General features: G+C 47.9%; 1 protein-coding gene across 1 annotated transcript; it reads right to left on the bottom strand.

Annotated features, from left to right (window-relative positions):
* Positions 1-5,623: 5,623 nt before the first annotated feature.
* Positions 5,624-9,767, bottom strand: B9D1 (B9 domain containing 1). Its single transcript, XM_065851117.2, has 7 exons — positions 9,642-9,767; positions 8,551-8,619; positions 8,339-8,450; positions 8,173-8,269; positions 7,638-7,700; positions 7,290-7,357; positions 5,624-7,146 (listed from the first exon to the last, which is right to left on the bottom strand). The coding sequence occupies exons 1-7, from the start codon at positions 9,750-9,752 to the stop codon at positions 7,004-7,006; spliced, it is 663 nt and encodes a 220-aa protein (XP_065707189.2). The 5' UTR covers positions 9,753-9,767; the 3' UTR covers positions 5,624-7,003.
* Positions 9,768-14,192: the final 4,425 nt, after the last annotated feature.

The following is a 14,192-nucleotide window of genomic DNA, read 5'->3' as shown; positions in this document are numbered from 1 at the left end:
AGACCTGACCATCGGAAAGGCGGCCATGGGGAAAACAACAACCATCAGTTTTGGTTTGGGTGGGTGGTACAGAGCTGGCTGGGGGTGTTTGTAAACCCACCATCCCGGTTACGTGAGGCCAACTCCAGTCAGCTCTTCTGATTTATTTTGCTTCTGTGTTTGAGCTGGTAAAGAAAACAGAAAAACCTCCTTTACCACCCTGGTACCTGGTGCTTTTTGTGCCTCTCATTTTTACAGAGGATGCTGTTTGCTCCTGTGCTTTTCTGTGCGTGTTTATTGCTCCTTTGGCCGGTCTCTTTTTCTGTGCGATTGGTACTTCTGCGCTGTCTCTGGCCTCTAGAAATTGCCCATTATTAAAATAAAGCTGCTTGCTACAGGAAAGATTTAGGAAGGGGAACTTGTGTGATGACTCTGTAATGAGAAGGAGCTGAACGGTGTAGACTGTTGAAGCCAAGGGGTCGCTGGAGGGAGCCTGAGCTGATAAAGCTTCTCCTGAGAGATCTGAGCCTTCCTCTGCCCTTGGGCCCGGGTTTCCTCCTCCTCTGGCTGAAGCGAGCTGGAATCTGCTTTTTGCAGAGGAAAAGGGCTATCTGGATAGAGGGTTATCTAGAGGCTTGCGCTCATCCGCCCCGGTGTTGCCAAAGGTTTCTGCTGAACACGTACGTTGCCATTGCCTCCTGTTTGCGCTGGGCCGAGTGGTGCAATTCTGCTTTTCCGCTCGTTTTCATTGAACTGTGAGAAAATGGTTTGGCTTTGGCAAGACTTCTGCAGCTGCCTGCAATCTACGTTTCGGAGAACAGACATGATTTATACAGCCCTTCACGTTTAAAACTTCCGTTTTTCTTTTAAAGTTGGCTGTTATCTGCCTTCCAAGTAATCTCTTCCCAGACTTGTGAGTTGGGACCCGAGTGAACGTGATTTTTGTGAAGGAAGGAGTTTGGTTGGGAGCTCTGGATTCTAAACAGCAGAGAGCTGGTGTTGTACGCTGTGCAGCGACCCTGTCTCTTCATGTTTTACTGTCGATCGATCGTACCCTGTAATTGTGGAGGACTTGAGGTTTCAGAGAGTGGAAGTTCCCTTTGGTGTTTCAGACATCCTGCCAGTTGCCCATTAGGGCGGTTCATTGGTAGCAGTCTGGAGATCGATAGGGGGTTGGCATCCTACCAGTGCAACACAACTCAGAGCTCTGCAGAGGCTGAAATAGTGAATTACGGATGGGGGAGTGGGGAGATACCTTTTGGAGAGCCTGGATTGAGTAGTGAGACCTTCAGATATGTGGTAAATATATTTTTGAGGAGATTAGGGGAAATCTGTCCTTTCCCCAGGGGGATGGGGCAGGGAAGTGGTGCAAACTTTAGTCCTGAGCAAACCGGTGACCAGCAGAATCCTTAGCTGTGATGTGTATTGAAATGCTGGTAAAAAATACCATTGAAGTGCAAAATACTCATAAAGCACCTGAACATCTTCCCGACCACCAGAGTGGCTGTGGGGTGCGGGGACTCGTAGCACATCCACATCCTGCCAGGCCTGGGTGAAGTGCTGGGGGTGCAGGTATTAAAAACTCATCGTGGCTGTTCAACACTTCTAAATCAACCTGGACACGTTACCTGATCTAATCCCAACACTTGTGCCACTGGTTGAGCAACTGCGTTCCTGTTCTCGGGTGGAAGAAAATCGATGCCATTTCCAGTAGCAGGAACGCAGCAGTAGTAAAGGTGGAGCTTGTCTTCTCAGCTGCCCGCCTGCTGCTGCCTGACGCGAAATCCCTCTGGGCCTCGAGTGCTGCCGGCTTTGCGGTTCCATTGCTGAAATACATGCTGGGAGATCCTCACAAGCAGGTACAGCAGCGTGGGCTTGAGCGCTGTTTAAACAGATCGGATCTGAGCTCAATCCAGCCAGGCGGGGGCTAAGGTGGAAAATAATGAGACGCCTTCCTTGTGCCCCCCAGGGTGGGAACATGGAACCCGTGAAAATCCGGCAGTGGGATCCATGTTCTTCGTGGAGGGCTTTTTTCCTGGGGAATGAAATATTTCTTTTGGTTTAAGCAAGCTGAAGGGAACCAGCTCTGCCTTGGTGTAACAGCACATATGGCCCAGGAGGCCGTGGGCTGGCTGGGGTTGTGTTGGGTGACGGCAGTGGGTTTTCATTTCTTTTTTTAATGTCTCCATTAGCAAGTCTAGCACTAAATGTAGTGATATTCTCCAAGGTGAATTTGGGTACTTAAATATCTTGACCTGAATAGAGGTATAAAAATAGAAGCCTACAGCAGTTTGATGCTTCTGCTGATCTTCCCTCTGAAGGAAGGGACGCTGAATCACCCGCACCCTGTTGGGAAAGGGGGTTGTGTTGCACCCTCGCTTCTCTGCAGCTCCCTCCTGAGGTTCAAGCCTGTTTTTGATGACCAAAGGATGGTTTCTCAGTGGATTTGTGCCCCAACCATGGGCAGGCATTGGAAAGTTATCTCAAGCCCAGCGCGGGTAATCCGCTGTCCTTGTGTGAAATGGAGAAATAAACTCAGAGTATACATTAATTTGGCAGCTTCTCTTCTTGTGCTCCGCAGCCTGTGTTAATGCTGCAGCGGAGGGTGCCGGCTGCTCTCTGCAGCCTGGCGGGAGCTGTGGGTTTGTGGTTTTCTTTTCCTGTGCTCTGAATGTGGAGGTTGTTTCTGGGTTTGCAACACCCACGAGTGGTTCAGCTCTTGGGGTTTGAGCTCCTCCATGTTTGCTCCCCAGCTGGTGGGAAGAGCCTCGGGGATCCCCTGTGCAGTGAACACCCTGGGGATGATCGGCCCTTGCAGGAACGCAGACCACGCGGTTGTTGCTCAGCTCTTTGCTGTGATCCTGCTCGGTTGTGTGGCATGGAAGGCATTAAGTGGTTGGTGGCTTCTCCAGCTGTGCCGCTGGCACAGTCTGGTGTGTCCTGGGCTCCGGGCGTCCAGCCGGGCTGGGTGGTGGGCGCAGGAGGGGGGTTCATGGTGCTTTCATGGGGGGCTCAGGTCCAAGAGCGTGTTCTAGGGCCACCCTGGAGATGTCCTGTGTGGGCTCTGCTGCTGCTCAGTGCCATCTGCTGGGCTGAAGGGAAAGGACCCAGAGGTGGGTGGTTCTCAGGTGGTTCTTGTGGGTGCTCTGGGTCACTGGCAATGCCTTGACAGTCGCACACATGGGCCCTACACTGCAGCTGTGGGTACAGGCCTGGGTCTGTCACTGCTTTTCCTTCTGCATAGCCCCCACCACCCACCCCAGCTGTCCTGTCCTGTTGTCACCCCACAGACCCCTGTCCAGACCGCAGATCCAGCCCTGTGTCCCCAGACAGCAGGTCCTGGCACGATGCTCTGGTGACCTTGGCACAAACGGGTCATCCTGGGGCTGGTTTGCAATGGGCTGAAATGCTGCCAGTGACAAGCCCAGGCAGAATGGGAGCTGAAGCTCCAATTGTCTTCAAATCTGACTCTTCTATGGTTTTGTATTTTATTTTGCCTTTTTTTTTCCCCTCTCCTTTTGAGGATTTCACAGGCGGCTCCTGACCCGATGCTGCTGCTGGGAGCAGTTGCTGTCAGCTTTAATCCATCCGCAAGACCTCTCATTTTCAGATGGAGATAAATTCTGGCTGCTGCACTACTGCTGTTGTAAAATAGCCTTGCCAGCCTCAGGACAAAGACAGTTTCTTGAGTGCTCGCTCATGCACGGATTTCTGGTTCGGTTCCTCTCCCGGTGCAGCAGCTCGTGGCCCAGGGAAAAGTTTGCCCCATGCTTTGGGGGCAGGGGCAGCTGGCACCATTGCATTGAGCAATTTTCCATGTGGGAATGGGAAAAACTTGGGTGTTTTTCATGCAGTCTCGTCAGCTAATTGTTGTTAACAACCTCTACAGGTTGAAAACTGCCACGAGAGGGCAGGAGCTGATGCTGCTGTTTCTAGTTTCGGCAGAAAGGGTTGCAAATATCCGTTCCTAAGGGCCATCCAAACGATTTTCTGTTTTCTGGAGGGTTTGATTCCCAAGCTGCTGCTCAGTCCGTGTCCTTGTCTGTGACAGCAGGAAAACCTCCATGAGCTGAGCGCGGTCCAGAGCTGCTCCCGACCACGAGAGCTCCTGCACCGTCCTCACAGGCTTCACTACCCTCCAGTGGGTCTCACTCCGGTTTGGTTGCCTTGAAGCCTCCCCCTGTGTCAGGACACATGTTGTGAATAGACAGTTTTTTCCTGCCCATCTTGAATTAGGAGGTTAATGGCCAATTTCACTGTCTGGGAGAGATTTAAGCGTAACAAAACAGGAGCTGCAGCACCAGCTGACATCCTCGTGCTGCCATCTGTGAGTGCTACACGGGGCTGGGAACTTAGTCCAGTTTTGAATAAAAGGGAGAATGATTAACTAACAAGCAGGATGGTTCCAGCTGCCTGGAGAGCGGGTGAAGGAAATTACTTTGAGCCTCGACTAGAGCAAGGCTGGGTTTTGGCTGGTCTTAAAGCAAAGGCTCTTCTTAACCTTTAACACTGACTGCAAGGAACACTTAGAGGTCATAAATCCCTTCCTTATTAATGTCACCCAGCAGCACAGCATCGTGTCCGTCTTTACTCCAGAGATTCTCCCCAGTGTGAAACAGCTGCAGACGCTCTGCCGGGCCTGAGCACCAAAGAGAGCTTTCCAGAAAATCAGAAAGGCAGCAGCAAAGCCGTCTCTGGGAGGAGTGCGTGTTTATGAGAGATATCAACAGCTCTCTCTTGGAACAATGGCATTGAACTGGGGAAATGCTTAAAAACATCCCGGTGTCAGACATAAAGCTCCCACAGGCCAAACACAGTGAGGCCTTGAAGGAGGTATGTGAGGGTCTTAAAAACGTACTGGAAACACTGAGGGGGGAGAAACATGCCAAAACCCAACCAAGCCCAGAGAGAACAGGCAAAAAGCCCGAACAACGCAGGCAGCAGCATGGGATCTGCTTAGTCACAGATCTTAAATACTGCTTTATGGAGTTTGGGGAGATTTTTTTTTTCTCAAACCTTTGCTTTTCACCGTTTTCTTGCTTCTGAGTGTCCCTGCAGCTCGGCTGTGACCGGTGCCGCTGTGCAAACAAGCGGTCTCGGTGCAGTGAACGTCCAACCACTCGTTTGAAATGGGAGCAGTTCAGCAGAAGGGCCGTAGCACCACACGGCAAAGCTGGGTGTGGATAAATTCCCTGCGCCCCCAAAGTCTGGGCTTTATCTGGGTTTAACAGGATTCTTGTGACTAGAAACTCTGTTGTGCAGTTTTGCTCTAATTAGGGAGGCAGGTAACTGTGCTCAAGGGAAAAGAAGATATTTAAGCAGTTGTAGGTTTAAGTATTTCAAACACAGATATTTATCCTGCTACTGTAGCCGACTGCTTCCCAAATGCTTTTGTAAAGGAAACAAAATTCCTTGCGTCTCCTCTGAGCCAACAGGAAATTCTTATTAGTTTGGATTCCAACGTGACTCAGTTCAGAGATTACAACAGTTGCCAAAACAACTGGTGGAGGAGCTTACTGGAAGTGTCGAACCAACAAAAACAGGATAGGAAGAAAGTAAAAGACAAAAAAATCAGCTGTGACCATGTTTGGAAAAGTATAAATACTAAAAAATATGCTAATACAGAAAAGTTACAGTGATTGCGTTATCCTTTCAGAAATTATATTTATTCAATCACACTGCTCAGCATCAAATAACAACTGTCTCCGACTTTGATACAAGTCTTGGAGGCTCCGCAGCTCCTTACGCTGTGTTATTACTTGTATTTCTACAGTTCCAAGGTCACTTACAGGGTGGTTTCACACTAAGTCATTCTCACAGTCATCTGTTGGAATTTGCAGGCGAACACAAGAGATGACATGCCCAAATTTCAATATGACAGTGACTAAGCAATTAGTCATTTCATTGTAGCACACGCTTCTTTTGTACCTGTGAGAATTTCAGATCTGGGATGATTTAGGACTTAGAAACATCTGCTCTGGCGCAAACAAATCAGAACCCAGCAGAACATCGCTGTGCTGCTTTGTTACTGCTCTTCTTTTGATAAGAGAACCAGCTCAGGAAAGTCACGGTGCGTTATCCATTATCTGTGTCCTGTGCTGGCTGGAAGGACCATCTAACGGGGGAGAAGGTCCTTTCTGCCCCTCCCTGCTCTCCTGTGCAGCTCAGTCCCTCTCCTACCTGATTTGCAGCTAAATGCTGCCTTACTGAAACTACTTTGCAGAAAGTTTATTTTTAGTCAACATCTGCAATTAAATGCTATTTGTTCCACCAGACCTCTTTCTTTTTTTGGTCTTCCTGAAGCTTGATGCAGAAAATCTGGAAATGGAAAAGTCATCATCTTGTTCTAAATGCAAAAGCCCGGGTTGCTTCACTGGAAAAAAAACCCCAACAAAAGTGGAAGGGTTTGTTTTTACAGTGCCTGAGCTATTTTAATGAGTTGCACAAACTCTAAAGGACTATGTGGGGTTATAAAAAACCCCGCTGTTGCTTTTGCAGAGGGAAGCACATGGCACAGAGAAGGGCGTGTGCATTTCACTACAACGTTTCCTATTCGCTTCTTTTTGGAAGGTGTGATAATTTCAATTTCCTATTTCTAACAAAAACAAAACAAAGAACACAAACAACTTCAGTAAAAATAACTCAGTTTGCAATGGTGTTTTAAGCACAGGAAAACTGCTACAACCTCAAACTTTCCTATTCTTTAAGCATATAAATAGTGTACAAAAGGCTGTTATAAAAAGTATTTTGTTACAGATCTTATTTTGAGATATTCTGATACTGCTCATAAAAATGCTAAATCTTATCTGATGATATTAATTAACATAATACTTCAGCCTGTATGCTTTCTGAAAGCATTATGCTTAGGTAATTATTCCAAAGCCATGTGGGCTTGTGTTTCTTTTGGAATAATGCTCTCAAGTGAAACTTGCTCAGTTCAGTCAACATAGTCTTTTCCATTTGCCACAGAACACCCCTAAGTGCTTAACTTCTCTGTGAGGCCTTGGACATCTCAGTTCTGAGTTCAATACTTGGGGATCCCTTCTGTGGGCACCAGGGAAGGGTTCTGCATGTCACTCGGGCTCACATCATAGCCCAACTTCTTCATGTCTTTGGTCACCACGTTGAAGGAAATGGTCACAAAGCCTTGAGATCGCACCCTCGTTACTAGAAGAAAGAAGATGTAAAGAAAGCTGGTTAAAGGAGGTTTTTGAATAGTTGTTGAAATCCTTACATATCCAGGTAGGACTGTTCTCAACAGGAACAACTGGGCAAGTGCGGGTTCTGGTCAGGAGCTCTCGAGGACTCACCTTCTCTTCCTTCTCCCTTTGCCACCACTCTGGGGTCAGTGAATTCTGGACGTCTCCCTGTGAACCAGCTTGGAGAAGAAAACAGAAAATAATTAATTGGATACATCCACTAATGTTTCGATTTGATACAGTTCATTATATGCATGTTAAAAAAAAAGGGTGGGGGCTAATGAGACTCCAGCCTCTGTTTGCAGTAGGGTTTTGAAGACTGGTTCACATTACGGCTGATCTATTTTGATCAAAGAGAAGTTTTGTCTAAGGAAAATAAATTAAACCGATTTCATACATGTTATGTTAAATCCAAGAGCAAGAAGGACTTTTCTTAAAAAGGAAATATTTAATTATTACCTTGTAAACTTCTGCAGCCTAGATGTGGACTCTGGAACAAACATGGCAATGGTTCTTGTGTGCCTAAAACAAACATGAGATGCAGAGAATTTAAGAAATGACCCAAACAGCACTGGCAATACTTTTTATATTTACAAAGGTACCAGAATTTCAGGTACATCAGACCACTGAACATCTCAAAGTATAACACTTCACTTTCCACTAAGAAAGGGTTTGTTTGCATAGGAAGAGTGTATCTTCCTGCACTTGGGGTAGTGGGAATGAAAACTTAGCACGTGCTGAGAGCAATGGGGGAGAGGTAACGTACTGTGCTTCACACCTGGGTTTTCTGCGTGCACGTTTTGACTTTACAGTTGTCTACAGGATTACTGAATATTATTTAATAACCAGTGGGTGCTGCTAAAAAAATCTGTGTTATTTGTACCAAACAGGTAAGACATGATAAGGAGATATGGGAGCATTATTGTTTCTGAAACAACACAGTAACTGCAAAAAAAAAATCTCCGTTTCAGTCCTGGCCAGGTTGTCACCTCACCTGCCGGGTGTGAATGGAACGTGAACAGCTCCATAACCTCTGACCACATCATTCCCGAAAAAGTCTGGTCCATAGACGCTCACCACGATCTGCGGCCCTGCAAACGAAGCGGGTGTGAGAGAGATGCCCGGTCTGCGCGCCGGATCCCACCTCCCCCAGCACTCACAGCCCGAGGGGTTGGTGCTCTTGAAGGTGATGTCGATGGGGAAGTTCCAGACGAGTGTGGTGGGTGAGACATCGCTCGTGGAGGTGATCTGCGAGATTCCCTCCTCCAGGCCCTGCGGGGGAAGGGGGCACGAGCCAGGGGCTGCGCTGAGCCCGTGCACACACACTGATGGAGGGTCTGGCAGCTTTCAGGGGCTCACGACAGGGTCTTACCGCTGTGGGGACCCAGTCCTGGCCGTAGACGAAGCAGAACTTGCAGTAGAGGTCGTCATATCCAGGGAACTGCGGGAGAGAGCGAAACGGAAAAATAAACTTAACAGCAGAGTCAATTCTACTGTTAAGCAGCATTCTTTATTTTATCAGTGCTTGCGATCATCCTCTGTAAGTGCTCCAAAGGCTGGATGCTCTTGTGTTGCTTATATTCACATAATTATTACATATGCATTACAATATTTGAAAAATTTGACATATATCTATAATAAGAAATAATTTATTAATGTAGTTATAACTGTTTAGTTAAATACTTACAAAGCATCTATTAATTGTTAGTTAAATATAAACTAAACGCTCTGTTTCTAAACAATGTTTTACTAAATCTTCTGTCTCCCTCTTGTTATACAGAAGGATCTAAAACTTGAAAAATATCCCCTCATTTTGCAGGTGGTCAGAAAGCATTTATCACGTCAATTGGTTAACGATGGGTGTATCTTTTGCAACTTAATCACAGTATACATTAATTTAGCAGCTTCTCTTCAAGAGGGGATGTGTTGGTGGGAGCTGGAGCACAAGTGTGATGGGAGCGGCTGAGGGACCTGGGGGGTTCAGCTGGAGAACAGGAGCTGAGGGGAGACCTTCTGATCTCTGAACTGCCTGAAAGGAGCTTGGAGCCAGGGGGGTCGGGCTCTGCTCCCCAGGAACAAAGGAAACGGCCTCAAGTTGCGCCAGGGGAGGTTGAGGTTGGATCTTGGGAACAATTTCTTCCCCAAAGGGCTGTGGGGCATTGGAACAGGCTGCCCAGGGCAGTGCTGGAGTCACCATCCCTGGAGGGTTGGACAGACGGAGATGAGGTTCTCAGGACATGGGGCAGTGCCAGGGGTGGGGGAACGGTTGGACTCAATACTCTTCAACCAAAACGATTCGATGATTCCGGCCGGGACCGGGCTCTGTGAGAGAACCGAGGGCCGGGGCAAGGCCGCGCTAAAGGGCCCGCGCCGCTGAAGCCCCAGCCGGGCTGTGTCCCGAGGTACCGGCCTCCCCACCCCTCCGGGGGCCCACGGGCCGCCCCCCCGCCCCGCCGCGCTCACCTGCCCGCTCTCGATCTGCCCGTTCACCGCCAGCAGGAAGACGCTGGGGCTGCCGGCGGCCGTCATGGCGGGACCGCGCCGCTGCGAGGGGCCGCGCTCGGCCGTTGCCATGGATACGGACGGGGCGGCGGCCGGGACAGAATTCCTGGGCGCGCGGCGCTTCGCGGGGCGCCCGCTCTAAGGGGCTTCCCAAACGCGGGCGGACACCCCCGGGAGCAACCGAACCCCCCTGCGCCCCTCATCGCGACCCCAGAGTTCCCTCACCCCCATGGCCACTCTACCCATTTACTCTTCATACTGAAGAGAAGCTGCTAAATTAATGTCTGCTGTGATTAAGTTACAAAAGACACGCCCATCATTAGCCAATTGACGTGATAAATGCTTTCTGACCACCTGCAAAACGAGGGGATGTTTTTCAAGTTTTAGATCCTTCTGTATGATAAGAGGGGGACAGAAGATTGAGTAAAACACTGTTTAGAAGCAGAGTGCTTAGTTTATATTGAACTAATAATTAACAGGTGTATTGGAAATAAGAAACTAAACAGTTATAACTAAATTAATAAATTATTTCTTAGTATAGATGTTTGTCAATTTTTCAAATATTGTAATGTATATATAATAATCATGTGAATATAAGCAACACAAGTGCATGCAGCCTTTGGAGCACTTACGGAAGATGATTCCAAGCATTGATAAAATAAAGAATGCTGCTTAACAGTAGAACTGATCTGCTGTTAAGTCTATTTCTTTGTTTTATACCACCTCATATTTTAATATATATATATATATATATTTAAATATTAGCCTGTATAGACCCCAACAAGCTCTTTTTAAAGCATAACCAGGGTCTGGTGCCTCCTCCCGGCCTTGGCCACTAGATGTTGCTGCCGACCGGGCTGAAGCGGCTCCATAGCTCCATCACCATGGGCTGTGTTCCAGGGAAATAAGGCATTTGGGAATGGGGAAAACGGGGCATTTTGTGGTTTCTGGGGGTTGTCAGGCTGCTGTGAGCAGGGGGAGAGGCTGGCGGGGTCATTAGTGCCCCAGGTGATGATTCGCCTGGGTGCACATTGTTTCTCGTTGAGTCTGGATGTGGCCACTCGTATGGTGGGAAGGTAAATGGGATGGTGTTGGCTTAATTAGCCTGCTCTAATTAAAAGGAGGGGGTGAGTTTTGTGAAACAGGAGAATTACAGCAGAGTCAATTATACTGTTAAGCGATATTCTTGATTTTATCAGCACTGGGGCTCATCCTCCATAAGTGCTCCATAGACTGCATGCTCTTGTGTGATTATATTAACATAAGTATTATATATGCATTGCAATTTTTGCAAATTTTGAGTACATCTATACTAAGAAATAATTTATTAATTTAGTTATAACTGTTTAGTTTCTTACTTACAATACACCAGTTAATTATTAGTTCAATATAAACTAAGCACTCTGCTTCTAAACAGTGTTTTACTCAATCTTCTGTCCCCCTTTTGTCATGCAGAAGGATCTAAAACTTGAAAAACATCCCCTCGTTTTGCAGGTGGTCAGAAAGCATCTGCCATGTCAATTGGTTAACGACGGGTACGTCTTTTTTAACTTAATCGCAGTATACGTTAATTCAGCAGCTTCTCTTCATCTGTGTGCAAACAAGGCAGATGAATGTGCTGAGGCCCTGCAGAGCTGAAGCTGCTGAGTTTTGCTGACCAAGTCTCACTGTTTCCCCACAGAAGTTCGATGTGATGGTGCTTTGGCCACCAGCTTCATCCCTTTGCCTCCTTTCTGCATCTGAGATGATGGTTCCCCTTTTAGGAGCAACCTGAAGGGTATTTAATTGCCCCAAGATACAGCCTTGTGTGTTGAGAGGGGTGCGTGTTTATAGTGGACTGAAGGTAAAGATCCTTTGTACTTCATGCTGAAAAATACCTCCTGTGTTCCAATAGATGTATTCTCTGTCAATATCTATTTCAACTAGATTTTTCAGGTTTTATTTGATTTTTTTTTTCAATGTTCAGCAAACAAATTGGCCAAGAGAAGCATGGGAGAAAATCAGGGGGGATAGGAGCGAATGGCTGGAATTTTATCCTTTCTCCCCTGCCCCTCAGAAATGCTTCAGAGAAAATAATTCGTTTGAACTGAAAATTATCGAGGGGGAAATAAACCAGTTCTTGACCAGCTGTCTGATGCACCTAGCAGGGCTGTATAATTAATGCTTCACTTGGCTACCAGCTACGTCAGCGCTACCTAGGAGCCAATGCAAGGGTGTTTTTCCTGCCTGGCAAATGATATACGGCTGCTGGAGGAGTTGGTGTCAGCACCGGGAGACCTTGCCCATGATAGGGAGAAGTCGGGGTGGTTATTTGGCAGCAATGAGTCATCTGTACCTGTCTCCTCCTGGTCATAACGAGACCTTCTTTCTTTCCTCCCTTGCATGCCAGTCGTGTTCTCATTAGCTGCGTTTTTAATTTTCATGAGTAGCATGAAATCCCAAGCAAGGAAGTGTTGGAAAACTCAATTAATGATGCATCAGAGAGTGTGATTTCCAAGTACAATGAAAACTTGTGGATTGCAGTGGCTCCATGGGTGTTATTTAATAATGTTGCTGTTTCTCTTGGCCATGTAAAACATTCACCTTTTCTCTGGGACCTGCCCTGAGCCTGTGGTATGTGAAGGGACTGAGGGAAATCCTCCCTGGGGTGTTTGGGGCTCTCCTCATCCTGGGAAAAGCTGTCGGACGGTGACAGCACTGCTGGTGTGTCCCTGGTGCCCATCATCCCGTGTCTGGGCTCCTTTGGTGTAACTGCAATAACTGTAGAGCTCTTGATGTGAGCAGCAGGTCTGGCCGCTGCTGTCTGGGACAGAGAGCGCTGGGAATTCCTGTGCTGCAGGGAAATACCCAGAACTCAGGTACTTTGTCCCTGTTATGTCTCCAAGAATGATTAAACCAACCTCAGGGCTGATTTACTCTCTCCAGCCAGCGCCCAGGGAAGTTGGGTGAGACAGAAATGACAATGCAATGGCACAGCGGAAAAGTTTATTTTCGATCCCAAATATTTACGATCAACACCTGCTCGATCGCCAGTGCGATACGTTTTATGGTGTCGTTAATTGGCATTAAACCGGTTTTATTTTTAGACTGTTTGCACAGCGTTGCCAGCCTGGCTCATCCCGGCCCTTGGAGTGGCCTCGGCTTCTGTGCCCGGAGCAATTCCCTCCTGTTGTTCAAACCAATCGGCCTGGAAGGACCATAATTCTCCTGATGTTCCGCCCTGGTGAGACCCCATCTGGAATATTGTGTCCAGTTCTGGGCCCCTCAGTTCCAGAAGGACAGGGAACGGCTGGAGAGGGTCCAGCGTAGGGCAACAAAGATGATTAAGGGAGTGGAGCACCTCCCTTATGAAGAAAGGCTGAGGGAGCTGGGGCTCTTTAGTTTGGAGAAGAGGAGACTGAGGGGTGACCTTATTAATGTTTATAAATATATAAAGGGTGAGTGCCATGAGAATGGAGCCAGGCTCTTCTCAGTGGCAAACAATGATAGGACAAGGAGTAATGGGATCAAGCTGGAACACAAGAGGTTCCACTTAAATTTGAGAAAGAACTACTTCTCAGTGAGGGTGACAGAGCACTGGAACAGGCTGCCCAGGGAGGTTGTGGAGCCTCCTTCCCTGGAGACATTCAAAGCCCGCCTGGACACCTTCCTGTGCGACCTCACCTAGGCGTTCCTGCTCCAGCAGGGGGATTGGACTGGATGATCCTTCGAGGTCCCTTCCAATCCCAAACATACTGTGATACTGTGATACTGTGATATGGCAGAGGAGGATGTTCTTGCTGGAATTCTTGCTGAGTATGTTTTCCCAGACATTTATTTTGCTGGGAAGGTAATTGGCCGAAGGGAGGTGGGGTGAATATCTGCATTATGTGTCTGAACGCTGCGAGGTAGCAGGGAAACGAGGCGCGAGGTGGTGGCTGCGCCAGGAGGGTCCCTGTCACCTCTGCCGAGACAGGGGGACACATCGTGCTTTGTAACCCAGGCGTGAACCCCGGGAGCTTCGCTCCGTCCTCAGCCCAAGCACATTTTACCCACATCCCCCTAGAGCAGAAAACAAGGGCAAAAACCCAAAGTGGACATTTCAATACTTGGTATTCTGCTCCCCCTCGTTACGCTGGGTAATTGAGCAGGTTGGGGTCTGGCTTTGATGCCCCCGGTAGAGCCCTGCTGGGTATGGGCAGTGTCGCTGCCAACCAGCTGTGAAATGCCTGCTCTTCTATGAAACATCCATTTGTATTGGCACTTGTTACCATTTCTGAGATTCTTTTTTTGTTGTTGTTAATGAGGAAAATTAATTAGTGCCTCGGTCTGAGCCAGTCAGAATAAATTAACGTGCCGGCAGGAAGTGGGAGAGGAGGACTGGGGGATCTGGTTCCTGTGGGGTGTGTGGAATAAAAGTGATAATCAGGCTCTGGGGAGGAGAGGAGAGGGAAAGGGAAGCTGTGTTTTTTAGGGGGTGACTGGGGCAGGAGGGCCCCGTTCTACCCCATCAGCTGCAGCAAATCCTGGAGC

This window comes from Patagioenas fasciata, chromosome 15, assembly GCF_037038585.1.
Source record: "Patagioenas fasciata isolate bPatFas1 chromosome 15, bPatFas1.hap1, whole genome shotgun sequence".
In the NCBI taxonomy this organism is placed as follows: Eukaryota; Metazoa; Chordata; class Aves; order Columbiformes; family Columbidae; genus Patagioenas; species Patagioenas fasciata.
The sequence above is the reverse complement of the archived record's forward strand: the minus strand, read 5'-3'. Positions and strand labels throughout refer to the sequence as shown.